We start from the raw sequence: 23,947 nt of genomic DNA, 5'->3' as shown, positions 1-23,947 counted from the left end.
GTTGCAATTGTATATATGAAGTGAACGTATTGGAGGCCACCGAGAATTTTAGATTTTCACAAATTTATCATTTGGAAATTTAAAGGTTTTTAGCGACTACTGAAAAATATGCTAGCTACGTCAACAATAAGCATTGAAATACTCATGGTAAGCTTCCAATATATTAACTTTCGAAATAAATCATGTTTGTGTTAATCCATCAAAATTGAAGCTTAACGCATCCTCCACCCTCGAATCATTGTATATTCTACCAACTCCTTTAGATTACAGTCGTTTGCCATTTCTGCAAAATATAATCAATCACTGGTTTTATTAGAAAGAAAGCTTGCGGAATACATTATTTTTGTGTTTGGCTTCAATTGGAATTAATCTGTGGCCATTATAGAGTTTCTTCCTTTAGAGGATAAGGAAGCTGTCCTATATTCGATTCTATAAAATTCAAAGTTTTTCTTAATTTAATTGTGACAATGGGTCGTGCAGAAGCAGGCACACCAAAGGCGATTTCAAATGCTTTGAAAAGTAAAGGTTTACAACGTTTACGTTGGTATTGTTCGGCTTGTCAGAAGCAAATGCGTGATGAAAACGGATTTAAATGCCATACGCAAAGTGAAGGTCATATTCGACAGATGAATGTAATTGCTATGAACCCAGGCAAACGTATACAAGATTTTTCCAACCAATTTTTACGAGATTTTATAAGTCTTCTAAGGACTGCTCACGGTGAGAAAAAGATTCATTTTAACCAATTTTATCAAGAATATATCCGCGATAAAAACCATGTTCATATGAATGCTACTCGATGGCATACACTTAGCGAGTTTTGCAAATTTCTGGGTCGTCAAGGAATGTGTCGCGTGGAAGAAAATGAAAAGGGTTTTTTTATTTCTTATATTGATAAAAACCCTGCTAATATCTTAAGAAATGAGGCTAACAAGAAACGAGAACGTCAAGAAAAATCTGATGAAGAACAACGTCTTCGCTTGCTTGATGAACAGATTAAGCGTGCTTATGAATCAGCACAGAATAACGAGGACAATAAGGATGGAAGTTCAAGGGAGCAACCTGTACTACATGAGATTGATCTTTCAAAAAAAGGAAACCCGATTCAACTTAATTTATCCTCATCTTCAGATTCTCACTCTGCTCAAAATGAATTTTTTCAAACAAGAAATACACCCACATTTTCTTTTTCTAGTTCATCCTCCCAGACCTCCTTGAAGCACAAACCAAAAAATGTTTTTGCAGAGCTGAATAAAAGCCGTAAAAAGAACAATAAGGATTCTTTAGATCAAGGGCAGAATGTAAAAAGGCCACGGTCAGCTGTTGAAGACATTATTGCTCAAGAAACAATGAGAGAGAAAAGACGCAATATAAAGCTCTAACCGGAGAATTGACGTTTTTAAAAGGCTTCAAAAGTGAGAATTTATTTATTGGTTTATTATTTATAAAAAAAATACGCTTGTACTTGTACTTTTACTTTTAATGTAGCTTATTTAACCGTATATGTGTTATTTAGTAGCCTTTCTGCTAGCTTAGTCTACTTGATTTGAAGGTGCTGTAAAATACATGAAAGCTCCAAATTTCATATAATTTTGCTTTCACTTGATCTAAGTTAGAGATTTAATAACTTATATTTTACTATAGTACATATATATGAAAATGTTCGATACGTTAGTAATTGTAGCACAATTCCGTATACAACCTTGCCTGAACAAACATAATCAGTTAAGACATGGCTTCGGAATTTTCCGGTCAAATACAAGAATTGCTGTCTAGAATACCTCCTGTAACAAGGTATATTCTGCTTGGAACAGCAGCTACCACAATTTTAACTTTATGTCAACTTCTTTCACCTTCGATGCTAGTTCTGCATTATCCGTTAGTCGTTCGTCAGAAACAATGGTATCGTTTATTTACTAATTATCTCTATGCTGGAACTGGATTTGATTTTATCATGAACATTTATTTTTGTACGTAAATCCATTAAAACCTGTATTTAAATTCTAACGTTTTGTCAATAGTTTACCAATATAGCACATACCTGGAAAACTTTGTCTTTGCTAGGAATGCAAAAAAATACATTATTTATTTAGTTAAAGTTGCTCTTTTAATTGATGTAAGGAGTATTTGAAGGTCTAAAGTATGCTTATTAACGTTTCTCTTTAGGCATTTTCCTTGATCTCAGGACTTGGAAGCGCGTTAAATCAATCGCTTGCCGCTGCCATTGCTTATAATTGGTCTTTGTTTAACTCATTTTCCAAAATCCAGTTTTTGTTTGGTTTTCATGTTCAAGGCAAATATTTGCCATATGTTCTTCTTGGCTTCAGCTTTCTAACCGGAGGTCTTCCATCTCTAGTAGTATTGGGTTTTGGTATTATCTCTGCAATGATCGTCAATTTTTTTGATTCGATTCACACTCCTGTTGTCCATCGCTCCAACTCTCCCAAATTGAATTCCCAAAAGGTGTCTGGAACATTCATTGGGAAGGGCAAAAAGTTAGGCACTTAATTTTTCATATTGATGATTTCATTAAGTGCGTTAAAAACAGTCGATACGTGTTCGAAATTTTTATCAATATTTCTTACTCCATTCATCACCTGTCGAGTCTGGTAGGCAAACTTTCACAATTTTCAATAATGCATCAATGAGTTCCACTATTTCAAATTTTTGATGAATAATATTTCACTTCTTTCCTGTACGAACACGACGGCTTTCTCATTCATATGCTGATAGCTAAAAATCCGAACTACACTAATTTGTTGAAATGTAGCCCTTTATTATAATGTTCTTATCTAAATTTCTTTTTTTATCCTTCACCAATAGACTAAAGTAAACATATGTACAAATTGACGTGCGAGGCATATGCACTTAGAAATCTTTTATTTTACGTTCATAAAGTAAAGTGGGCCTATACCACGTAGAGTACACAGATCAACTACCAGCCAGTGTACGGTGAAGCAGGCATGGAGAATTCAAAATGGGGAGGTTTTCTTAAGAAAGCAATGTCAAATGTTGAAACCAGTATTGACAAAGTCTTAGACGGTAATCAGATTGAGGAGATGTCACGAGGAAATGCAAAATCAAAAGATGAGATTATCGCAAAGCTTCTTACGGAAGGACAGGCGCTTTCAAAAAATGAGTTAAAGTTAAACAATACAATTAAGCAACTTAAAAAGAGTTTAAGTGAAGCTGAAACAAAGTTGAAGCGCCTAGACGAGAAACAAGCGACTCCGGAATTACAGGTATCTGACTCAAAGGAGATGGAGGAACAATTGGAACTACAAAAGTCTCAATTTGAAAAGAGGATATCAATTTTAGAGAAAGAAAAGGAGGATCTTCAAAGAAAAATGGAAGAACTTACAGTAGAAAGCATGGAGGTTGTTCGTCTTACGCGTCAAGTAGAGACCCTCTCAACCCAGTATTCGATTCAAAGGAGTCAATGGGTACGTGAAGATGAAAAGAAGAAAAAGGAAATTCAAGACCTGAAAGAACTTTATGAGAAATCCGAGCATGGTGCAAAGAATTGGGAAAGGGAACGTGAGACTTTCCAGAATCAAGTATCTCAAATGTCTAAACAGTTAGATTCATTGGAGAAACTTTGTGAAAGGAAAGATGAAGAAATAAGGAGTTCTCAGGCTTTTAATATGACATTGAGAGAGGAAAATGATACTTTAGCAGCCCAAAATTTGGACTTACAAACACAACTAGACCGATTACAAAGGGAGCTTGACACTAATATAAGAAGTAATGTTAAATCTAAGCCTAAAAAAATTGTCACTACAGGAGGAATTCCTGAAAATAATGATTATACGGTTGGAAAGGTAGATACGCTTAAAGTCACCAAAGAAGATGAAGATCCCACTACCCCTACTAATGCTATTCCGATACCTTCATCTATGAGCAAGCGTGATGAAGCTTTAGAAAATGACAAAGATAATTATTTTGACGACCTACATCCCTTAAATATTTCAACAAGTCCGCAACCATCTCCTTTGAGTTTTTCAGAAATCCCACAAAGCGATACACGGAATGCTTTAGAAAACTTTTTGGATAATCTTCCTTCCCCTTCAGAAGAGAGATCCAGAATTTCCAGATCAGCATCAGAAGCGCGAAAGTTGGGTATAAACGCTCAGTCAAGGTATGCTTCCATAAGCAGTGCAGTTCTTTCTCCTCCTTCGGAAGCTTCAAGAAAATTTAGCCTATACGAATCTGAGGCAATATCACCAACATCAGGGACACCCAGCAATCTTGAAAAAGGTGCCGGGAATGTTCCTGATGTTAGTCTTTTGGAGCAACTTGCTACCACAATTCGCCGATTAGAAGCCGAACTACAAACAACTAAGCAGCAAGTAGCGCAACTTATAATCCAAAGAGATCAGGCCCGTCAAGAAATTGTTGATGCCTATGTAAATAATGATGCAAATGAAGATTCAAAAAAGCAAGTGGAAGAGCTTAGACTACAATTACAGAACCTCGAAAAAGAGCATGCCAGTACGTTGGTAACACTTAAGCAGAAAAGTGACAAAGTGTTTGAATTAGAGCTGGACATTAAGGATATGCGTGAACTTTATGTCAGTCAAATTGATATATTGGCAGGCAGGCAATAACGTTTGGAAAAACTTGTATTAAAAAAAAATAATTTTAATATAAATCATTTTATTTAATTTCATTGATTCTTTCAAATATTTTGAGCGACGATGCTGGAGATGATAAACGTATTGGCAAAATCAAAATATTAGTTTTGAGTATATGAAACAGCTTAAAAATACTTGTACTCTAAAGGCATAGATGGGTGCAACCACCTAACTGTTCTAAGACAGCCTCAATTTGATCGCCATCTTCCATATCAAGCTAAATGTATAGTTAGTACCGGCTTTTGTTGTAAAAGTTTAAAACTTACCTCAGCAGGTGTTTGATCTGGACGAATACGTTCCCCATCAACAAGGAAACGTAAGCTGTTCATACTTTTTCCTTGTCGTGCACAATAAATCTTCATTAACTTGCTGAACTCAGTGGTCTTTTTAATTTTGAAAAATACTTCGTTGTTATCCTACATCAAGTTAGCTTCACGATTCGTGCATTAAAGACTTTTGAAAGCAAAAGATGACAGGAATAGCATGAAAGTCTCTTGCTGTAGCACACACCTGTCCGACAACTTTCAAATTGATATGCTCTGTGGATGGTTTGACATCTTGTTGCGAAGTGTCACCTGTGGTAGGAGTGATAGCACTTTTGTCAGCATCAGAAATGTTTGCTGATGGTGATTCAGACATTTTTTCTCAGATACTATATAAAATCGAATATACAGGTACAGGGGGGTACAATCAAATTCTCATAGATCAGGAATGACTGTTGTGATTGTTTGAAGCAAGAATAGCGTAATGTGGTATATAATATAACGTGTATAAATCTACTCCACTATTTTGTTTAGTTGTGTCTTAAAGCTACGTTAATTATTTGCTTACTACGTTTACTCTGCTTATAACAATGGTTAGAAAACCGTAAACTGCAAATCTACAAGAATTTTTGAAACGCTAGCAAATATTTGTCGAACTATAAAAATAAAGCCGTCGATAAATAAGCCGGTTTATATCGTTTTGTTATAAAAGACAATTTTGTTGATTTCATCGGTGTTAAACCTTTACTTGAATCTTTTTAATATTTTCGAATTAATTGGCATAATAATCAAGCATTAATATTCTTATTTATTTACCTTAAAAATGTCTTATATGAATAATACTTTTCAATCTAATTATGATTATTCTAAGGACAAAAACTTTATGTCAACAGACATTGGACCTTCGATGCGTGAAATGAAGGCACAGAAGCGTCGTAGTCGTCCTATGGATAATCCAGATGCTGATAATCCCTATATTCCTAAATTCATTTCAACCGCTCCTTGGTATGCTCAGGATGATGATGCGGTCGAAAGATTAGCCCATCAAAGGATAGGCAAGAAAGAGACACCAAGTGGTGGTCGTTCCTCCATTGAAGGCTCTTGGTACGTTAGAGGGAAAAAATTAGGACCTGCTGCTACAAAATATCGAAAGGGTGCTTGTGAGAATTGTGGAGCCATGTCCCATAAAGTTAAAGATTGCATGGAGCGACCAAGAAAGCGGGGTGCTCGTTGGACAGGAGAAGATATTCAAGCAGACGAAGTTATTCAAGATATCAACGTTTCATGGGATGCGAAACGTGATCGTTGGAATGGCTATGATGCCACGGATTATAAGAAAGTTATTGAGAGATATGAAAAATTGGACGAATTACAAAATAAGGGGGAAGAGAATAGGGATGCGTCAGAAAATTCTGCTGTTAAAGCATCAAGAAATTCCACCGTTTCTGGTTCCGAAGATTCTGCATCCATAACTACACCAAGCCTTAGAATGCGAGAAGATGTGGTGGCGTATTTGCGAGCTGACAATAAAAACTTACAATATGAACCCAAATCCAGATCAATGAGAGACGAAACTGGATATCATATGGTGGATGATTCTTCTGGAGGTGCTGGCTTTGTCAAAGCATCTGGTGGTGAAAAAGAAGACTTCGAAAAACTACAAATGTTTGCCTGGGAAGCTGAGCGTTCTGGAACTCGTGTCCATGTTGTAGCCAATCCAACAGCTGGTGAGCTGGAATTTCGAAAAAACAAGGCATCTCGTATGACTACCCAGAAACATATTGATCAAAGCATATTAGATCGTTATGGGGATGGTACCTCTAAAGTGAAAGACAAAAAAGCAAAAAATAACGAAAAAGAAGTTCCGGATTTAGCTATTCTTGATAAATCTGAAAAAAGCAAAGGAGAGTCGAACACAGATGAAGAATCCGAAAACTTAGTTATTGTTGAAGGGGACTTATGATTTTATTTATATATCTAATAATATCTAATAATGACTGAATGTACTGCAATGACATTTTTCTAAATATAACACTAATTAACTTGTTATTATTTCTTTAAATTTTATCTTACTTCGTTGAACAAGAGACTTCTGATATTGTCTAGCGATGGTGCAATTGTACTTTCCAGATTTGTTTAACGAAGTTTTAAGAAACTTTGTTATGTATACATTCTGTCAGAAGGGTAAACATCGTTAAAATATTCTTGCCTATGGATAGAGGAACTTTTGTACTGAACACCTTCAATTCTCCATTATCAAATTTTTATTTAATGTCTTCGAAACTATCGAAAAAGAAATTAAAATCTTTGGAATACCGCTCCAAAAAATTTGATAAAAAGTCGCAAAGTTTGGAAGAGCATGAGAAGAAAGTACAGCAAAAGAATGAGGAATTAGAAAAGAAAGCCGCTGACAAAATATCGAGAGATGAACTACCAGAAAAGCAACTAGCACAATCAAATGATAAAGATAAACATAGCGTTTCAAATCCCCCTCATAAAACTTTGAAAAGCAAACGACAGAAAGGGAAAAATAATGACAGAAAGGTCATTTTGTTTGTTGGTAATTTGCCTAAGGATTCTTCTGTTGAAACTCTACAACTTCATTTCAAACGCGCAGGTCAAGTTCCTTCGGTTCGTATTCCTACCGATAAAACTAGTGGTCGTCAGAAAGGATATGCATTCGTTGAGTTTATAAATCCCAAGACCGATGTTATTTCAAAAGCTTTAAAGTTTCATCATACTATTTATAAGGAAAGGAAAATCAATATTGAATTAACTGCCGGAGGAGGCGGCAAAACAGAAGCCCGCATGAATAAAATTAAGGAAAAAAATCGCAAATGGAAAGAAGAAATGAGACAACGGGTTGCTAGCGAGGAACAGCAGGCAGGCGAGGAAAAGATGGCCAGGAAAGCTGTTGCAGATGAGGGATTGGAATCTGGAATTCACCCTGATCGATTGAGATTATTGCAATAAATCAAATTCCTTGGAAAATTTAAGCGCTTGAGGTTTTTTTGTTTTTTTTTTTTTGTTTTAAATCACATTAGTGTGTCATAGAAATTTACGGGAACGTATTATATCAGCATAGTTGAAGTTTCTAAAAAGTTATGCAATCCGATGGATTAATTAGGTTTGGGAATTGAGTTACTAATTTTATTTAAACTTTTATAATTAATGTAAAGAAAATTAGAGATGTTTAAAGCAGTATATACTGTGAATAGTCATATTTACGTAACGGGAGACTTTTAACATATACGAACTTGATCTATCCCGAAGCTAACTATAGTTGTGTTTAACAAACATAACTTTTCGTTATTTAGTTACAAGTGTTAAAATAATCAATGTCTAAAAATTGAGCAGCATACCAAATACTATTTAATATAATATTTTATTATTTTAGCAAGGCATTGCAACGTATTTTAAGAGTCAGTCTAGTTGTGTGACTGTTTTTTTGAAACGCAAACAATTTGCTAGACATGCCAAAACTCCTACAACCTACAGTTCCCTTTCACAGGACCCAACATGCCTCATTCCTATGGTATTAGAGCTCGTACCCGCTACACTTTTCAGCGTGGTTTCAGGGAGCATGGTCAGATCCGTTTGTCCACTTACTTGAAAACTTACAAAGTTGGTGATATTGTCGACATTAAGGTCAATGGTGCTGTCCAGAAGGGTATGCCTCACAAGTATTACCATGGTAAGACTGGTGTCGTTTACAACGTTACTCAATCATCCGTTGGTGTCTTGATCTACAAGGTTGTTGGTAACCGTTACATGGAAAAGCGTGTCAATGTTCGTATTGAGCACGTTAAGCATTCCAAGTGCCGTCAAGACTTCTTGGACCGTGTCAAGGCCAACGAGGCTAAGCGTAAGGAGGCCAAGGCTCAGGGTAAGACTGTTCAACTTCGTCGTCAACCCGCTCCTCCCGCCAAGGCTCATTTTGTTTCCACTGAGAACAACGAGCCTGTCACTCTTCACCCCGTTGCCTATGATACTACCATTTAAGAGGTTTGTGTTTGATAGGAAAATGGCTAAAAACATTTTTGTATGCTAATATCCTTTTTAATTGGCTTTGTAATCTGTATTTAAACATATATAAGACATTTAGTGGTTGTTTATTGGTTTTGTATAGTATCGTTTTCATGTTAACCTGTAGATTCTTAGATGCATTGAAAACATGAGTAGTTATCGTTTTTCTGTTGCTAAGTATTTAGTATGCATTTTGATGTACACTAGTGTGATAACATGGTGTATTAAAATCGTATATTATGTTTGCAAGTCAATAAAGGTACTCTGGCTCCCTTGTAGTGTCTGGAGATGGGAAAGTAGAACACAATTTCGCTTGTATACGATCAATTGAATTTCCGAAAATGAATAATATATTCCTCAGCTGAGCCGATTTAACATTTATTTATCATCAATTTGTGGACATATGCTAGCGACTTCAATGAAAAGGTTTTATAACAAAGTAAAGAATCAACTGCAACACACAATTTATAATTTTAATAAAAAAGTTTCATAATATATATACATACTATACAGAAAGTTATTTGCAATGTATTTTGTCTTGGGGAAATTCCCTTATGGGTAGATTTTCATATGCTATAGCTATCGTACTACAACATCATCGAACTGCTATGAAAGGTAGTAGTTTCTAATGGTCGTAAAGATATATATACCTAATTACTTATATCCTTATTAATATTTATGTTTCATATACTAAACAAGGGGTCAAGCAAATCTTGCATTTACACAAGACCATGTTTGAAAAGGTTCTACCATCAACATTATGAACATACCGGCAAACTGAGTCGAACGTTCTTCTCTCCTACACACATAAAGTACAATAGGTTATCTACGCTTGATACAAGCACGAGCACCGCCAATGCTGCACCGGACCCTCAAGTGCTAACGTTTTTAAGTAAACGCATGCAGGCAGCTCCATTATATCCGAAACCTTCAGCGTTTTTGGAACTAGGAAAGCCCAGGTTAACTGTATTGGTAGTGCTTTCGACTATGTCGTCTTATGCTTTGGCACCATATCCTGGCCTCTCTTTCAATACATTAGCATGGCTTACCATGGGAACTGCACTATGCAGTATCAGTGCTAATGCATTTAATCAAAGTATGGAACCTATGCTAGACTGTCAAATGGCTAGAACACGCTCTCGTCCAATTCCCCGAGGCGCTATTCGGCCTGAATATGCTTGGCTTTTTGCTACTCTAACTGGCATTGCCGGTACTTCTATGTCTTTTCTCGTTAATCCGACGGTTGGCTGGTTAGGACTTGGAAACATTGTGCTCTATATGGGAATATATACGCCCTTAAAAAGAATTTCGATTGTCAATACATGGGTTGGCTCTTTAGTAGGAGCTATACCTCCTTTAATGGGATGGGCTGCGTGTTCTGGGGGTGACCTGCTGTCTCATCCTGGAGGGCTCATCACAGCAGCTATGTTATTTGCTTGGCAGTTTCCTCATTTCAATGCTTTTTCTACCATGGTGAAAGATGACTATAAAAAATGTGGTTATCAAATGATGGCATGGAAAAATCCAGCGCTAAATGCCCGAGTATCATTAAGATATGCCTTAGCCTTTTTACCTTTAAGTTACGCTTATATTTCAACTGGGCTTGTGGGGCCATGGTACGCGGTTCCTGCAACCGGTACAAATATGTTTTTAATTGCACGGGCTTGGAAATTCTATCGAAATCGAAATTATCAAAATGCAAGGTCTTTATTTTTTGCAAGCTTACTTCATCTACCACTTCTTTTTACTTTGACTTTGGCGTGCCACATGATTAAAGTATGGAATGATTCAGATTCAAAAAATCCTGTTCTCGGCTCAGAGGAGGATACATTGAAATATTAAAAATCAAACCGATCTAAAAGCTTATAAAAATTTTTATCATATGACTCTTATTTAATGATTATGAGAATGAATCTAATAAACCCCACTATGCAAATAAACAGATAACTATTATATCTAGCGAATAAGCACCTTTTTTATTTTATTTTCTACACGATAAAGAAAGCTCGTAATAGTAATATAAATTTAGCATTCCATTTATATTTAATCTGTAAATATATGCTAAGGAAACGGAGAATGCCAAGGTATTTATTGGTCATATAGGAGTAAAAGTATTTTCGAAATATACACAGATTGCAGTTCTATATACGCAGTGTATCCGGGTAATTCACTGAAAATGTATGGTCATGAATAACAAATGATTGGGAAATCAGAATACGAAATTTGAAAATTCAGAAAAATTGTAGATGTAATAAAAAGGGTTGTAGGAAATGAGAGTAAATCGGGTAAGGTAATAAATAAAACCAATAGAATTGGTTTTATAAGCCTTCGAAGCAGGATCTTATGCCTTAGACCAATCGACATGACCATTTGCGTCAATTAAGCCAAGACGTTGATAGATATTAGGAGGACGTAGAGCCACTCCTTTACGCCAGAGCTTTTTGCATTCATATTTGAAAGCTTTTCTTTTTTCTTCGATTTCAGCTTCTTGAGGCTTACCAGCTGCATAAATCCACTCACGAGTAAGCCTAATGAATTCTTTTGCGGCGTCTACATATTCCTTGTCTAACTCCTCATAGTTCTCTGGCTTTCCAATACCAGCAGTTTCAGGTGGAGCACGTTCGTAAAGCTTTGTTTCATCAAACTGGCCATGCATGGATAATGGAATATATTTAGAATCGACATATCCCGACACTTGAGCCGGTTTACAAAAAGTCACCTTGGATCGGACTTCAGGATCCAAGAAATACTTACCAATACTCCAAACACCTTCAAAAAGAGCCATGCGGAAACCGGAACCAACAATTAAAGCTTGACCAAGAATTTCGGGATAGTAATTTTGAAATGTCTCGGCAAAGACACGGGCAAAATCAAGATCGATATTTTTGCGAGAGAAATAGGTTAAATCTACTAGACCCAACACACCTTTAGCAGCGTTTTGTTCAGAATCTAAAAACAGGCGAGCATTCTCCATTGCATAAAGAATCAACGCCTTTAATTCTTCCATGTCTTTCGTATTTTTGGGAGGAATAAAGTTGTGTAAATTTAAAAAAACAATGGCGCGTCCCTTTTTGTCCTGACCCCAAATAAAGTACATGGACGCCTTAACAAAGTTTTGATTTAAACCGTTCTCACCGCGTACCATGATGCTTCGTAAATTCGCTTGTTGACGCCAAACAATAGCGTTAGCAAGCATGTCGCTTGAATCTGTAACAACAAATTTTCTAGCTTTGAGAAAACGTAATAACGTTAGATCAAAGTCGTCAAACGCACATTGCTCAAAGAAGCTGACATATAAACTCTCTTGCGAAGGAAATTTTTGGATATACGAAGGTTGTTCAATGTCCGAAAAAAGACGAGACCATCCTTCCTGAACTATTTTCTTACGATCGGCGGGAATATCTGCCATAATGGTGTTGGAGGTGGTAAGTATGTAAGTGTTTACGGAAGTTGGTATTGTGTGTATATTTATAACGTAGCCGCAAACTCAACTTTCTAAAGCAAGCGTTTGTCCGATTATCGCTTTTTTTTATTCTTTTGATCCCTTGAATCCCTGATAAACAAGTGCTTAACTTATAAAATGCTACTTGCTTAAAATCTATCTGCCTTTTTCTAGGAAACTGCAAAAAATTGCGTTGCCGAATGCTGATGCTCTAAAGTAATAGAATAAGGAATTCGTTGATTTCCGTTTAGCAAAATATAGGTAGTTGGTATGTCAAACAATATGGTGTGATGCATATGCACCCACGAGCACTTGCTAGTGCAACTATTTACGCCTAGAAGTCACCTCCATAGAAAATTAAAAATGGACTGAAAAGGTGAAACGGATTAAAATAAAAATCATAATAAAATCAGTTTGAAATATAATCCTTCAGTCAACTTTGATTTGTTTTCCATAATGGGCAACGTCAGCATTATTTACAATTCGGTTCAACAAGCGTGAGAAATTAACAAAAATGAGGTTTTTTAGCAGGAAATATGACAGTTTTTTTGCATTGAGTTTAATTTTTCATTCTAACTCTTTTGAAGGAAGTATCAGAAAGTGAACCTTGAATTTTGGTAATTAATGCTAACAACTTTATCCCACTGATTTGCATACCCTGTATAACCTTACTCTTTATAATGATATGTATTGCATTAAAGAACATGTTAGATTTGTAAATGAAGTCGACCATTTTGTTTTATAGGCAATTTCCTAGCAAACTTGTTTCTTAAGTAAAATTAAATTTTGGAATCATTTGAGAAAACGATGTAAAATTTGCTGTGCTAACAGCACATTATTGCGTACTATTCAAAGGTCCCTTATAACCAAGTTCTAAGTATAGTGAATGTAAACAGAGGTGTTTATGGGTAAAAGAATACTAGATCTACCAGTTGCCCGAAAACCAATGATAATAGTTAGTGATTTACTTCTTTAGTAACTGTAAAATTTGAATCGCCATTGGAAATAATGAAGTATCTTTTATAATATAAAGGACCCCGATCGATGTTTTAAATATAATAAAATGAAAGTCTTCTCAACATGGTGGTTCAAAACGCTTTTTGTACGTTTATAAATTGTACGCTTATCTGAATTTTTCTTTTATTTCTAAAATGTAATAAATCACCGCACGAGAACTTACTTTAAATAACTAACTATTTTGATGTGTCGAATTACTGGATTAGCTAGTAAGTGAACGCTTCATTCGGCATTTTTGGAATTATTTCTGTGTTCAACAAATACAAATGTTTTTTACACGAATGTAAATTCCTTCTCTTTTCTATTCTTTTCGGACTTTTTTAAGATTTCTTTAAATGCACCCAAACATCAAAAGAAGTTTCGCTGATCTCTTCACATTTTTTTGGAATTAAGAGGACGGTTGCATCTCAAAAATTTACAATTTAATCCGTTAACTTGATACCAACCTAATCAATTTTGTTTAAATTAAAATAAACAAAAAAGTAACTCAAATCAGATATGCCACTAAAAGAGATGTTATACTATTTATAAGGATTGATAATATCTAATACAAAAATTATTACTTTAAGGGGTATACTACAATGTGAATTTTATATCTGCTACTCCGTTTATGTGTTTTAAATACTTAACTTTTTTCTTTTTTTTCTTTGACGGCAAAAACATACCGTTAAAATCTCTATCTTATTATTAAATTTTTTTAAAATTATATTTCGTGAGATATAAACACAGCCTTAAAAGTACACAAAATTAAATTAAATTTAACCTGTGATTACTCAGATTGGTAAAGGCCTCTCTTAACTCATTATCCCTAGCATAATTTAGTATTTAGCACTTCCTCACATGCTTATTGTACATATATGTACACCTACAAATTGTTTTAAAATACCGTCGACATCCTTAAAAGTCATTTACTCGTAGAAAATTATAAGTCTTCCCAGCAAGCAATACCAGCTGTGGGCAACGTCATATACTTAACTAGCAAGTGTAACGGTCAAAAGCTACATTGCTATAAGTCCTGTTGAAACACTTCATCATTGCTTAATACAAACACCACGGAGTACTCAAATTAGTCATTATTAATACTCCTAAAAAGGTTTTGTTTCTCTATCCACACTTGAAATAGATTACTTCATTTGTGATTTTAGCCACATTTCAGTACTAATAAGGGACACCGAACTTTCAAACTCACCGATTTAAAATTTGTTCTTTATTTAATCCTACAATTTTAAACTATAAGCGTAAGCGTATTAAGAAAAAAGAATAAAAAGTTTTTCTCAAATGTCATTCCATCCTGCTTTGATTATTGTAGATGTACAGAATGACTTTGTACATCCAGTTTATATAAGTTCTGGAGAATCTGCCCTAGAAGTGGTTCCAGTCATCAACCGTTTATTAGAAAATGATTATAAATGGGATACTGTCATTGCTACAAAAGATGTTCATCCAAAGGATCACCTTTCTTTCACTACATCTCATAGCAGTACACCAAAACCTTCTGGTACCGTTGTGAATATAGAGGCTTATGGTCATGTATACAAGCAAACATTATGGAATAGTCATTGTGTCGAAAACACTCCGGGGTGTGAATTCCCAGATTCCTTGAATGGGGATCGTATTGAATTCGTTATTCCCAAGGGCTCTGACCGACTGGTTGAGTCTTATTCAGGATTTTACGATGCTATTGGAAGAGACAACGGACTAAAAGCCATCCTTGACAAAAAGGGGATTACGGATGTATTCATCGCAGGAGTGGCCACGGATATATGTGTCAAGGAAACTGCCTTGCATGCAAGACATTGGTATAATACCTATATTATATCAGAGGCTGTGAAAGGATCTTCGACTGAGAGTCACAATCAAGCAATAAAAGATTTTAGAGATGCCAAAATTGAAGTAATAAGCGAAAAGGATCCCATTTTACAATCTGTGAGGAAAGTATAGCCTTCTTTTCTTTATTCTTTCCCTTTATGTTCACGAAAAGTTATATTTAATTTATGTCCTTATGTTGCTCTATTTATGGAATATTGAGTGATATTAAATAACATTTTGTATCTCAATAAAGGTATTTCTTGAGATACTTTTCTGTACGCGGTAAGTTTAAATGGATGCTTCAAAAAAACTATGTAATGTTCAATCATTCATTTGCCTTTGGATTTATCAACTTCATTTCTGCTTCAGGAATATAAAAAATAACGAGTATTTCTCATACGCCTAGCCGCTGACAATGCGTCATATGATAAACTATTTCCTAATCGCACAGATATAGGAAGCCCATGTGGTGAGGCTTTATTCGTTAGTTTTTCTAGATTTAAAAATACATTCTCTTGCTCTAACGAAAGGGAATTGGCCGAAATAATTTTGAACGGTATTTCTACTCGATTAAGTGTCCTTGAAGTATTAGTATATATCTTAATTAAATTTTAATCCTTACCATAATTTATTCCCGACAGAAATTTTCAAGAAATGGTCAACTTCAAAATTTGAGCCGACGGTTATTGTTGCCTCTTTATCAGGTATTTGAATATGACATTCAGTTGTATACGTTTCTAGAGCAGCTATTCCATTCCAATTATAGCAGTTACTCTTTTTATTACATCTGATTGTTTCTTTTTGCAAACATTTGCATGTTTTGGAGACTTCTGAATTCTTTCGGCTTAAATTTAAATGGCTCATCATTTGCTGTGTCTTCCAACTTGGTGGATCGAAGCCAATAATACGTCTGTACAAACAAAGTTTTAAGGTTTTAATTGAGGATTTGCTATGGTTTTCGATTTTAATTTTCGAAACCACTGACTCACCGGCAAGCCAGTCTGTTCGGGGCAAACTCACAGTAATTCTTGTGGCCGATTTACGTTGACGGTCCTTTTTTAAGTCTGGTTGTTTACTTACGCACATAATGGAGGGAGAGTCTAAAAACGAGGATGGTGATATGCTGGGTAGTACATTTATTTCTTGGCATTCTCTCCGACTTCTCAATTTGTCTGCGCTTTGGTAAATTATATTGCTTAACTGTTAGCTTGCGTGTATCATTGTCACTTTTACTTACGCGTATGCAAAATACTGTACCTTTACCCTTGAATGGATTTGTCGGCCAGGTCCTACTTCGACGTGTTTAGGAAAATTGACTTGAAATGGAATGTCAACTGTTGAATGATTGGGAATACTGATTATCCGGTTTTTCCCCCTTTTTTTAGCATAATCTAAGAGTTCTTCTGGTACAATGTATTGCCCTTCCATGATGTGAGTTCCTAAACACAGGAAGACTGTTGACGAATGAAACTTGTGTTTACATATTCCAATTATAAAGACTTCGATACTGATCAGCTGAATTTCGTTTACTTTTGACTTATTAGTTAGTGTTAGCAGCCCGTCTATTCCTGCTTTTCGGTGGAAAATTGGTGCATCAAAATCCAAAGTAAGATTGACATCTTTAGTTTCCATTTGCGGGTTGGCAATTAAATCAAATATAATTTCTTTACCAGCATAACTAGTATTAATACATGTAATTACTGGTTCTTTACTAAATCGAAAGAAGCGCTTTCCTTTCTTCCACAAATCCATGTTATCTAGTTGGGTATTTGTTTGTTTACTTGTTCTGATTATTTAACCACGATTGGAATAACGAGCTTTGACAACATAAAACTCTGCGCTGAAAATAAATAATAACTTGTCAATAACTAAAGCTTTTACAATAATCCAAAAAATGGAATTTATATTGAAAAACTGATATTAGAATTTTGGCTACTATGTATCCGAGTTATGTATAGGGAACTCCAATTCCTGGAGAACTAGTGAACAACGATAGATACAGAGAATAACATGAGTAAAAATTCCAAAGACTTGAAGCACAGGCCGTGACATCAAGCGGTACATATCAAAAAATCATCCATCTAAAACTCTTCAAAGGCAACACCGAATTTGCATGAAGGATTTATATATATAATAAGGAAATAAATCATTGCAAAAAAATATAATTAGTTTAAAGTCGGTAAAGTCTGGTTGATAACTCAAATATTAACGTTCTTTTCTGCATTCGAATTGGGTTCCTCGTAATCAACAATTCCCGGATATTTTTGCTCAAATAACGTGTCGTTTAATTCCTCTGGAAAATTTGCAGGTCTATCACTTACGCTTCTGGAGGTTTCTGCACTTTGAATAGAAGCTACAGGCCTCAAATCGTTATTAAAAGACGTCTCTTGAATTTCTGTGTCTGTTAAATCTGGATTATGGAAACTTGAACTTGAGCGGTTAGCATAACTTCGTACACGCTCTCTTAATTCACTTTCACCTTCCAATCCTTCGTCAACATACTTGCTTGGAGAAAATTTAAAGTACGGATTTTTGTCATGAAAAGAAGGACGCTTCTTGTCAAGACTTGCCCGCTCACTATGTAAACTCACGGTTCTTTGTAAACCATTAAAAGTTCCAAAGTCGTCAACATCGGAGGCAATAGTGTTGGCAACAGAAGACGCGGTCGAAGTAGGATAAAGAATAGAGTTGGTTGAATCGGCAACAACGTCAGAAGCATTAATATCAGTACTAAGGTTTGACATATCTTGGGGTTCGATATTTGTCAAAGGATTGGCAGACTGTTGTGTGCGTTGAACGATATAGTCACCTCTAGTATTAGATGTTGTACGATAGAGCATAGTAGGACTGGAGGGGAGCCCCTCTTTAGATGTGTTTCTGGAAGTTTTGTTCGAATCTTTATGAGAAGGTGAATAATATTTGGAAAATGATTTGGCATGTCTAAGAGAATTATTAGAACCAAAATTAGTATTACTCAAATCATCAAGGTTAAAGGAGTGTTGCTCATAAGCCATAGAACGCGCATTGGGGCTCGAAGGTCCAGTAATTTTAACAGACGACCTAGAAGTGCTTGAAGGTCGTCTAGATACTGGACGATCAGGGAAATCAAAAGAAGACCTTACGCTACCAACCCCTTCCGAAAAATTTGTATCAAAGGCAGATATATCCTGAGTACCAGTGGTATGAGTACTATTTGCGGTTGAAGTACCAGCTGTCTGACGGAAACTAGCGAATGCATCATCAGCCAATTTTGCTATCTCTTGTTCCCTAGGGTTATGATGAGAACTAGTCGTAATATTAGTATGACTAGTAAGCTGTGACTCCAACTCATTTAGATCAGGATAACGCTGGTTAACAACTTCCTCAACGTCAACGTTATCGGCATCGAGTCCGGCGTTTGGTGAACCATTATCTTCTGTAACCTCGCTAGCAGAAAATTTTGAAGATGTTCCCGTGACTCCCTGAGATATTGGGAAGGGATTCTTACTTTGAGGTGTGTAGACTTTGCGACCACTAGCTCCTGAGCCAGTTACAGAACTTGATGAAACAACCTTCGGAGACGAAACACTCTGTCTGTTCACATCTTGAGTGTTGTTAAATGTTGCGGATTGGCTGTGGATAGAAGGATGTGCACTAGCTTGAGAAGTGCCAGAGAAAGTAGGTTGCAAAAATGGATTAGGGGAAACGGTTGGTACAGTCGGCACATTTGGTACGTTATAGATAGGAGCTGGCATAGGAGGAGGAGGGGGAGGTCTTGAGCCCTGAACCTGTGGAGTCGGCATGACTTGGTTTCCAGCAAACGGTGTTGTTGTTGTTTGTCGAAGCAAAGACATTATTTTCCGGTTATGCAAATCATAAAAAGACGACTCTCTTCCACTGTATATATCCCTAAAAGGTAAAGCCGTCCCTCTAAGACGACATATCTCACACATCAACTGAAAAATATTTGGACGAAGACAAGGATTCGGCTGAAGTAAAGCGATGATGACATTTTTAAGAGAATGTGAATAAGGAGGAAATGGGGGGAAGGAATATGAAGCTGTTAATATAGCGTTAGGACCTTGTGTTTCAAAAGGAGTTGTATAGTAACAGAGTTTGTATAACAAGACTCCTAAAGCCCACATGTCACTTTTCTCATCAATTCCTAAGCCTGAATACAAATTAATCATCTCAGGGGCACGATATTGGTAGGTAGTAAATGTGTTGATACTTTTTTCTAATGCTTGAATTTCGCTAGAGTTTTCAGCAGCATGCATTGGCTCAGTCACACTTCCAAAATCGCACAATTTAAAAGTATTAAAGCTTAGCAAAACATTTTCTACTTTCAGATCGCGATGAATGAGAGGAGGTCTCAGATAGTGTAAGGAAGCAACACCCTGTACAATATCTGAAATAATTTTTAAGACTTCATGCTCTGACAACCGAGTTTGTAACCTTTGATTCATAAAATCTATCAATCCACCCCCAGCGCAGTATTCCATCAAAAGCAGGATTTCAAATCCAGTGTTGACACCCGCTTTCTCGAGAGGAAATATGCAGGAGTCGATATACGAAACCACGTGGGGATTGGATTTGAGTAGTTCCTAATAAGTTAGACAAAAAAATCAATAACGTTAACATACCATCGTTTCGATTTCAGTTTTCACGAAACGCAGGGCATTCTCGTCTGGAGAATACATGCGTTTCAAAACAGCAGTTATCGGTGATCCATCAGTTTTGGAATTTGTTTGAACAAGATATACATGAGAAAAGCCGCCTAATGAAAAATGTTAGTAAAATAAATCTTTCATTGTAATACTCCTCGATCCATCCAACCCAAAAATTATACCTTCGGCTATGTACTTTTCGATAGTAACATTGTATTTTCCAATTACAAACTTGGATCCTGCTAGAAGCTTTTCGCCCGTGAGAAAGGATGCAACAGACATCCTAGAGAGGTTTTTTGTTCAATACTGGCTGAAGTCGCGAGGTTATTGTTTACACTCTCGCAATTCAATGGGACAGCATCCGAAGCCCTATCTACGTTAGTTGTAAATTTATTATAATAACTTACTCTTTGAAAAGGCTGTATTTACACAGTTTTGATCAAGATGAGCAAGGGATGCCAATTCTGCTGTTGGCAAGGTACTGAGCCAGTCACCAAACACCACAAGTCCCTTCTATAGGGTTAACCTTTGAGCCATTACCGATAGATAAAACCGCCCCCCACAAGACAACTTGCCGTATTTTGAAAATTTCAACTACAACTTTTAATAATTTGAGCTGATTAAGAAGAGAAATTAATTTTACAGTATACTCAAGTTCACAGGCAAACTTGTAGAATCAAGTTGAGTAACATCGTTACCCAAATTTATGACATGGCAAATTCACAGACATATAAATCCAGAAAAGAATAAAGAAAACAGAAACTGCTAACGACTATGTTCATTGTAACTAAATATTAAATCATGAGGGAAAAAAGTATATGGTCCTCATAAAAATAATTTATGAAGAGATTAAAATCGCGTTGCTTGAGTTCGTATTCTCGCATACGATCTTGCTGAACGATGGACACTCCGAGTCTTACTGTAACTTCTTATGACTAATGAGCTTTTTTTTTAAATTTGATCTTTGTTTAGCTATACATGAAACCGCTTTCTCAGATAAGAAGAGGTCTCAAATTTTCAACATTCGACGTGATTAAACGAATTTATATAAATCAAATGAAGTTAAAAAAAAAGAAAGGATTTCATAAAAATTCGTAGCTCACCTTACACACATTTGAACAAATACAAGCTGGGAACTTTTACTGAAGTCAATAACTTATTTTGCTAAACGAAGCTTATGTTGTAATTAACGAATGCTTAATTACAAGCTGCACATAACAACGATTCGCAGTATACTGAATAGTGAGAATCCGTATACAGAACGACTTGTTCGAGTTTTGAAAACAACGTCTCTGCGAAAACAAAAACGACATAAATCGTTGTTTTTTGTCTTTTGTAATATTTTAAACCCAAGCTATAGTAAGTGGTACCAAAAAGTAAATGTAATTCTTGGATTTGCGTCTGGTGATGGTTGCATGGAATACGCGATGACATCTTGTTCTTTTTTAAATTACAAATCGATTGTTAGTAGCAAAGCTAACCCTTCCAGCTAAAACTCATAATGACTTCTAATAGAAGTACTAGAAGCTCAACTAAAAGAGAGGAGGTCTCAAAAAATGGGGTTGAAAAAAGAGAATTAGATGAATCAGATGTGATGAAAAATGGCAAAAAGCCGGTTAAACGTGCAAAGGTCAGCTCTCTACCCAAACCCGTTCGTGTCCCAGGAAGCGCAAAGCGAATTAATAAGATACCTGAACTACCTACGGAACGATTGAACGTTTACGTCTTTGGAAGCGGTTCCATGAACGAGCTAGGTATGGGCGAAGAAGAAATGGATGTCGTTTATCGTCCTCGTTTGAATCCTATTTTATCTACAGATAAAGTAGGAGTAGTCGATTTGGCTGTTGGCGGCATGCATTCTGCAGCCCTTTCTCATGACGGTCGCGTATACACCTGGGGAGTTAATGATGACTATGCCCTTGGTCGTCTTACTAAGGATCAAAAGGATGAGAATGGAGACAAAGTTGACAATGATTTACTAGAGGGAACTCCTTCTAAGGTCGAAGGTGCTTTATCTCATCTACGCGTTACAAAAGTTATATGTAGCGACAATCTCACTGCAGCAATAACGGACAATGGCTGCTGCTTTACTTGGGGTACTTTCCGTGTAAGTAATTTGTTTTGGCCGTGAAAAATTATCATTTGATCTTTGATTCCAAATTCAGGTGCTGTTATCGTTGCAGTGTTGTTTATAGTCTATTGACTCATTGTATCATTTCCCTTCGCCCTTTTGGAACAAATGGCTTTATAAATTTATCATTTTTCGTTTGCTAACATACTAGTGTTCCGATGGTGTATTAGGGTATAGCGATTCTCAAAAACGTACAGCTGAACCGACGCAGATGCGACTTCCCGAAATTTGTCAATTAGCTACAGGGACGGACCATATTATTGCCTTGACTACCACAGGAAAAGTATATACATGGGGTAATGGTCAACAGTTTCAACTGGGTAGACGTATGTTAGAACGTCGTCGACTTCAAGGCTTGACTCCTCAACCGTTAGCTTTAAAAAATATTATTTCAGTTGGAGCAGGATCGTATCATTCTTTTGCGATTGACAACAAAGGACGCGTTTATGCTTGGGGCTTAAATATAACCAGACAATGTGGAATAGAGGTAGAAGATGAAGAAGAAGGCGCCGTTATTACAAAGCCTACACTCGTTGATGCTTTAGAAGGATATAATGTTAAGTCTATTACAGGTGGTGAACATCATACCCTAGCCTTACTTGAAGATGGGAGAGTGTTAGCCTGGGGTCGAGATGATCGTCATCAATTAGGAATTCCGGATAATGCACTTCCAGAAACAGTAGTTAAAGATGAAAAGGGAAACAATTACTACTTGTCAACCCCTACTATAATCCCAGGACTTACTAATGTTATACAGGTCGTGTGTGGTACCCATCACAACTTGGCTGTTACCTCAGATGGTAAGGTTTATTCATGGGGATCTGCTGAAAACTACGAGGTTGGTCAAGGTGATAATGATGAAGATGTAGCTGTTCCTACATTAGTTCGTTCCAAGGCAATCAAGGAAGTGGCGATCCGTGTAGCGGGTGCAGGTGGTCAATTTTCCATCATTGCTGGTATTCCCAACGCTTCCGAAGAGCCAGTTGCAAATGGCATAAAAAGCGAACCCGAAAATGAAAAAAAATTAAAAACCGAAGAAACTTCCAAAACGGATGACTCTCCCGTTACTGATGCAAAGCCCGATGTCACCTCTAACGGCGAACCATCTACCGCTACATCTGAATCTAAGGATTCTGTTCTCGAACCCAGCTCCACCACTGCTTAGTACTTAATTTCTCAATTTCTTTTAACTATTTTTGGGCTAGATAAATTATTTTGAATATCAATGTGTTTGATGCATACAAAATTCATGAGTTTTCCAAATGGATAAAAAAATCGCAGATTTGCTTCAAGAGCTTCAAAGCTCCTCCAACGTAACGAGTAATCAGCTTGAAAATGTAGACAAATCATCCATCCCTCTATCGAAGGCTCGGAAACCCTCTGATTTTGAGTTGAACAATTCTATAGAGGACGCAGAAAAAATTAAAACCTATCCCGCTGCCTTGAGGTACATCTTTGCCCTAAATTCCCGCCATCCCGAAAAGTTACAAAAATTAAGAAAGATGAAGGCTATGCAGGAACGTCAAGAGCGCAACTGGTCTCTGGAACGGCAGCGGCTAGTTCAACATTTTGAGTCGAAAACTAAGCTTCAAGAAATACTGAAACCGCTTTCCTCCGACCCTAAATTGAAACAACCGTCCAATTGTCTTAATGACCAGACCAACAATGATTCCGCTCAAACTTTAGATGACAATAGGGCTTTACAAGAATTTGATGAACAAGTGGTACAATTGACAAACAGGATGTACAAAGAACAGCTTGCAATCCTTGCAGACCTGAAGATACCATTGTTTTTGTCAGTGAATAATGATGAAGAGTTATCTGAAGATCAGAAGCGCCTCTTACAATTGTTACAGGATCTCCTTGGAGCCTAATAAAGTATAGATTGATAAATCCTTTCTGGTTACAATGTCGTTGTTGTTTTCATAAAAGTTTCTTTGTACAGATATATGGACACCAAATTAATAAAAATTTAAAAT

General features: G+C 36.3%; 14 protein-coding genes and 11 long non-coding RNA genes across 25 annotated transcripts; 14 read left to right on the top strand and 11 right to left on the bottom strand.

The window, feature by feature from the left end:
- Positions 1 to 240: 240 nt before the first annotated feature.
- On the top strand, positions 241 to 1,500 carry kin17 (KIN17-like protein). Its single transcript, NM_001021948.3, has one exon. It carries the CDS (start codon positions 468 to 470, stop codon positions 1,380 to 1,382), a length of 915 nt encoding a protein of 304 aa, NP_596038.1. The 5' UTR covers positions 241 to 467; the 3' UTR covers positions 1,383 to 1,500.
- Positions 1,501 to 1,705: 205 nt separating this feature from the next.
- On the top strand, positions 1,706 to 2,835 carry der1 (Der1 family protein). Its single transcript, NM_001021947.3, has 3 exons — positions 1,706 to 1,970; positions 2,022 to 2,116; positions 2,167 to 2,835. The coding sequence occupies exons 1-3, from the start codon at positions 1,733 to 1,735 to the stop codon at positions 2,506 to 2,508; spliced, it is 675 nt and encodes a 224-aa protein (NP_596037.1). The 5' UTR covers positions 1,706 to 1,732; the 3' UTR covers positions 2,509 to 2,835.
- On the bottom strand, positions 1,907 to 5,322 carry pmt3 (small ubiquitin-like modifier pmt3). The gene is made up of 4 exons (NM_001355775.2): positions 5,145 to 5,322; positions 4,901 to 5,050; positions 2,042 to 4,851; positions 1,907 to 2,003 (listed from the first exon to the last, which is right to left on the bottom strand). Exons 1-3 carry the CDS (start codon positions 5,271 to 5,273, stop codon positions 4,777 to 4,779), a joined length of 354 nt encoding a protein of 117 aa, NP_001342889.1. The 5' UTR covers positions 5,274 to 5,322; the 3' UTR covers positions 1,907 to 2,003; positions 2,042 to 4,776.
- Positions 2,934 to 4,646, top strand: tmf1 (TATA element modulatory factor-like protein). Its single transcript, NM_001021946.3, has one exon. It carries the CDS (start codon positions 2,964 to 2,966, stop codon positions 4,605 to 4,607), a length of 1,644 nt encoding a protein of 547 aa, NP_596036.1. The 5' UTR covers positions 2,934 to 2,963; the 3' UTR covers positions 4,608 to 4,646.
- Positions 4,661 to 5,402, top strand: SPOM_SPNCRNA.5691. Its single transcript, NR_195042.1, has one exon. It is a non-coding gene; the product is annotated as a non-coding RNA (long non-coding RNA).
- Positions 5,403 to 5,493: 91 nt separating this feature from the next.
- On the top strand, positions 5,494 to 6,897 carry slu7 (splicing factor Slu7). The gene has a single exon (NM_001021944.3). It carries the CDS (start codon positions 5,721 to 5,723, stop codon positions 6,858 to 6,860), a length of 1,140 nt encoding a protein of 379 aa, NP_596034.1. The 5' UTR covers positions 5,494 to 5,720; the 3' UTR covers positions 6,861 to 6,897.
- On the bottom strand, positions 5,759 to 7,849 carry SPOM_SPNCRNA.5690. Its single transcript, NR_195041.1, has one exon. It is a non-coding gene; the product is annotated as a non-coding RNA (long non-coding RNA).
- SPOM_SPBC365.04C (RNA-binding and ribosome biogenesis protein) lies at positions 7,142 to 8,015 on the top strand. Its single transcript, NM_001021943.3, has one exon. It carries the CDS (start codon positions 7,169 to 7,171, stop codon positions 7,868 to 7,870), a length of 702 nt encoding a protein of 233 aa, NP_596033.1. The 5' UTR covers positions 7,142 to 7,168; the 3' UTR covers positions 7,871 to 8,015.
- Positions 8,016 to 8,280: 265 nt separating this feature from the next.
- On the bottom strand, positions 8,281 to 8,892 carry SPOM_SPNCRNA.5689. Its single transcript, NR_195040.1, has one exon. It is a non-coding gene; the product is annotated as a non-coding RNA (long non-coding RNA).
- Positions 8,387 to 8,984, top strand: rpl2101 (60S ribosomal protein eL21). The gene has a single exon (NM_001021942.3). The coding sequence runs from the start codon at positions 8,417 to 8,419 to the stop codon at positions 8,897 to 8,899; it is 483 nt and encodes a 160-aa protein (NP_596032.1). The 5' UTR covers positions 8,387 to 8,416; the 3' UTR covers positions 8,900 to 8,984.
- A 520-nt stretch (positions 8,985 to 9,504) lies between these two features.
- Positions 9,505 to 10,965, top strand: cox10 (protoheme IX farnesyltransferase). Its single transcript, NM_001021941.3, has one exon. The coding sequence runs from the start codon at positions 9,602 to 9,604 to the stop codon at positions 10,763 to 10,765; it is 1,164 nt and encodes a 387-aa protein (NP_596031.1). The 5' UTR covers positions 9,505 to 9,601; the 3' UTR covers positions 10,766 to 10,965.
- Positions 9,638 to 9,921, bottom strand: SPOM_SPNCRNA.5688. Its single transcript, NR_195039.1, has one exon. It is a non-coding gene; the product is annotated as a non-coding RNA (long non-coding RNA).
- On the bottom strand, positions 10,022 to 10,226 carry SPOM_SPNCRNA.5687. The gene has a single exon (NR_195038.1). It is a non-coding gene; the product is annotated as a non-coding RNA (long non-coding RNA).
- csr103 (sec14 family protein) lies at positions 10,816 to 12,632 on the bottom strand. The gene has a single exon (NM_001021940.3). It carries the CDS (start codon positions 12,330 to 12,332, stop codon positions 11,265 to 11,267), a length of 1,068 nt encoding a protein of 355 aa, NP_596030.1. The 5' UTR covers positions 12,333 to 12,632; the 3' UTR covers positions 10,816 to 11,264.
- SPOM_SPNCRNA.5686 lies at positions 11,505 to 11,762 on the top strand. Its single transcript, NR_195037.1, has one exon. It is a non-coding gene; the product is annotated as a non-coding RNA (long non-coding RNA).
- On the top strand, positions 12,383 to 13,066 carry SPOM_SPNCRNA.1522. The gene has a single exon (NR_150410.1). It is a non-coding gene; the product is annotated as a non-coding RNA (long non-coding RNA).
- Positions 13,067 to 14,109: 1,043 nt separating this feature from the next.
- SPOM_SPNCRNA.5685 lies at positions 14,110 to 14,499 on the bottom strand. The gene has a single exon (NR_195036.1). It is a non-coding gene; the product is annotated as a non-coding RNA (long non-coding RNA).
- A 30-nt stretch (positions 14,500 to 14,529) lies between these two features.
- On the top strand, positions 14,530 to 18,053 carry pnc1 (nicotinamidase Pnc1). Its single transcript, NM_001021938.4, has one exon. It carries the CDS (start codon positions 14,661 to 14,663, stop codon positions 15,321 to 15,323), a length of 663 nt encoding a protein of 220 aa, NP_596029.2. The 5' UTR covers positions 14,530 to 14,660; the 3' UTR covers positions 15,324 to 18,053.
- On the bottom strand, positions 14,569 to 16,943 carry SPOM_SPBC557.05 (arrestin, meiosis specific; the record flags this gene model as incomplete). The annotated part of the gene is made up of 3 exons (NM_001021937.3): positions 14,569 to 15,770; positions 15,814 to 16,386; positions 16,429 to 16,943. The coding sequence occupies 3 exons, from the start codon at positions 16,941 to 16,943 to the stop codon at positions 15,557 to 15,559; spliced, it is 1,302 nt and encodes a 433-aa protein (NP_596028.1). The 3' UTR covers positions 14,569 to 15,556.
- Positions 16,949 to 20,321, bottom strand: ppk29 (Ark1/Prk1 family protein kinase Ppk29). The gene is made up of 4 exons (NM_001355774.2): positions 20,245 to 20,321; positions 20,020 to 20,206; positions 19,814 to 19,947; positions 16,949 to 19,774 (listed from the first exon to the last, which is right to left on the bottom strand). The coding sequence occupies exons 2-4, from the start codon at positions 20,117 to 20,119 to the stop codon at positions 17,390 to 17,392; spliced, it is 2,619 nt and encodes an 872-aa protein (NP_001342923.1). The 5' UTR covers positions 20,120 to 20,206; positions 20,245 to 20,321; the 3' UTR covers positions 16,949 to 17,389.
- SPOM_SPNCRNA.1521 lies at positions 20,135 to 21,100 on the top strand. The gene has a single exon (NR_150409.1). It is a non-coding gene; the product is annotated as a non-coding RNA, possible alternative UTR (long non-coding RNA).
- Positions 20,301 to 23,449, bottom strand: SPOM_SPNCRNA.1520. Its single transcript, NR_150408.1, has one exon. It is a non-coding gene; the product is annotated as a non-coding RNA, possible alternative UTR (long non-coding RNA).
- On the bottom strand, positions 20,649 to 20,953 carry SPOM_SPNCRNA.398. Its single transcript, NR_150794.1, has one exon. It is a non-coding gene; the product is annotated as a non-coding RNA (long non-coding RNA).
- On the top strand, positions 21,132 to 23,148 carry pim1 (RCC1 family Ran GEF). The gene is made up of 3 exons (NM_001355773.2): positions 21,132 to 21,196; positions 21,327 to 21,944; positions 22,120 to 23,148. Exons 2-3 carry the CDS (start codon positions 21,339 to 21,341, stop codon positions 23,131 to 23,133), a joined length of 1,620 nt encoding a protein of 539 aa, NP_001342922.1. The 5' UTR covers positions 21,132 to 21,196; positions 21,327 to 21,338; the 3' UTR covers positions 23,134 to 23,148.
- Positions 23,116 to 23,922, top strand: SPOM_SPBC557.02C (uncharacterized protein). Its single transcript, NM_001021934.3, has one exon. It carries the CDS (start codon positions 23,231 to 23,233, stop codon positions 23,840 to 23,842), a length of 612 nt encoding a protein of 203 aa, NP_596025.1. The 5' UTR covers positions 23,116 to 23,230; the 3' UTR covers positions 23,843 to 23,922.
- The last annotated feature ends 25 nt before the right edge of the window (positions 23,923 to 23,947 follow it).

The sequence above is a fragment of the Schizosaccharomyces pombe genome (genome assembly GCF_000002945.2).
Source record: "Schizosaccharomyces pombe strain 972h- genome assembly, chromosome: II".
NCBI lineage: Eukaryota > Fungi > Ascomycota > Schizosaccharomycetes > Schizosaccharomycetales > Schizosaccharomycetaceae > Schizosaccharomyces > Schizosaccharomyces pombe.
Note: the sequence above shows the minus strand (reverse complement) of the source record. Positions and strands in the feature narration are given on the sequence as shown.

Bases quoted from the DNA above. Each gene is read 5' to 3' on its own strand.
- pim1 (NM_001355773.2), top strand. From the start codon at position 21,339: ATGACTTCTAATAGAAGTACTAGAAGCTCAACTAAAAGAGAGGAGGTC. The intron at 21,945-22,119 runs GTAAGTAATTTG...CTAACATACTAG, and splicing joins TTACTTGGGGTACTTTCCGT to TGTTCCGATGGTGTATTAGG.
- kin17 (NM_001021948.3), top strand. From the start codon at position 468: ATGGGTCGTGCAGAAGCAGGCACACCAAAGGCGATTTCAAATGCTTTG.
- rpl2101 (NM_001021942.3), top strand. From the start codon at position 8,417: ATGCCTCATTCCTATGGTATTAGAGCTCGTACCCGCTACACTTTTCAG.
- slu7 (NM_001021944.3), top strand. From the start codon at position 5,721: ATGTCTTATATGAATAATACTTTTCAATCTAATTATGATTATTCTAAG.
- tmf1 (NM_001021946.3), top strand. From the start codon at position 2,964: ATGGAGAATTCAAAATGGGGAGGTTTTCTTAAGAAAGCAATGTCAAAT.
- SPOM_SPBC365.04C (NM_001021943.3), top strand. From the start codon at position 7,169: ATGTCTTCGAAACTATCGAAAAAGAAATTAAAATCTTTGGAATACCGC.
- pmt3 (NM_001355775.2), bottom strand. From the start codon at position 5,273: ATGTCTGAATCACCATCAGCAAACATTTCTGATGCTGACAAAAGTGCT. The intron at 5,051-5,144 runs GTGTGTGCTACA...AACTTGATGTAG, and splicing joins ATTTGAAAGTTGTCGGACAG to GATAACAACGAAGTATTTTT. The intron at 4,852-4,900 runs GTAAGTTTTAAA...CTATACATTTAG, and splicing joins CAGATCAAACACCTGCTGAG to CTTGATATGGAAGATGGCGA.
- cox10 (NM_001021941.3), top strand. From the start codon at position 9,602: ATGTTTCATATACTAAACAAGGGGTCAAGCAAATCTTGCATTTACACA.
- pnc1 (NM_001021938.4), top strand. From the start codon at position 14,661: ATGTCATTCCATCCTGCTTTGATTATTGTAGATGTACAGAATGACTTT.
- SPOM_SPBC557.02C (NM_001021934.3), top strand. From the start codon at position 23,231: ATGGATAAAAAAATCGCAGATTTGCTTCAAGAGCTTCAAAGCTCCTCC.
- csr103 (NM_001021940.3), bottom strand. From the start codon at position 12,332: ATGGCAGATATTCCCGCCGATCGTAAGAAAATAGTTCAGGAAGGATGG.
- ppk29 (NM_001355774.2), bottom strand. From the start codon at position 20,119: ATGTCTGTTGCATCCTTTCTCACGGGCGAAAAGCTTCTAGCAGGATCC. The intron at 19,948-20,019 runs GTATAATTTTTG...ATTTTTCATTAG, and splicing joins CGAAAAGTACATAGCCGAAG to GCGGCTTTTCTCATGTATAT. The intron at 19,775-19,813 runs GTATGTTAACGT...CTAACTTATTAG, and splicing joins AAACTGAAATCGAAACGATG to GAACTACTCAAATCCAATCC.
- der1 (NM_001021947.3), top strand. From the start codon at position 1,733: ATGGCTTCGGAATTTTCCGGTCAAATACAAGAATTGCTGTCTAGAATA. The intron at 1,971-2,021 runs GTACGTAAATCC...TTTTGTCAATAG, and splicing joins TATCATGAACATTTATTTTT to TTTACCAATATAGCACATAC. The intron at 2,117-2,166 runs GTAAGGAGTATT...GTTTCTCTTTAG, and splicing joins AAGTTGCTCTTTTAATTGAT to GCATTTTCCTTGATCTCAGG.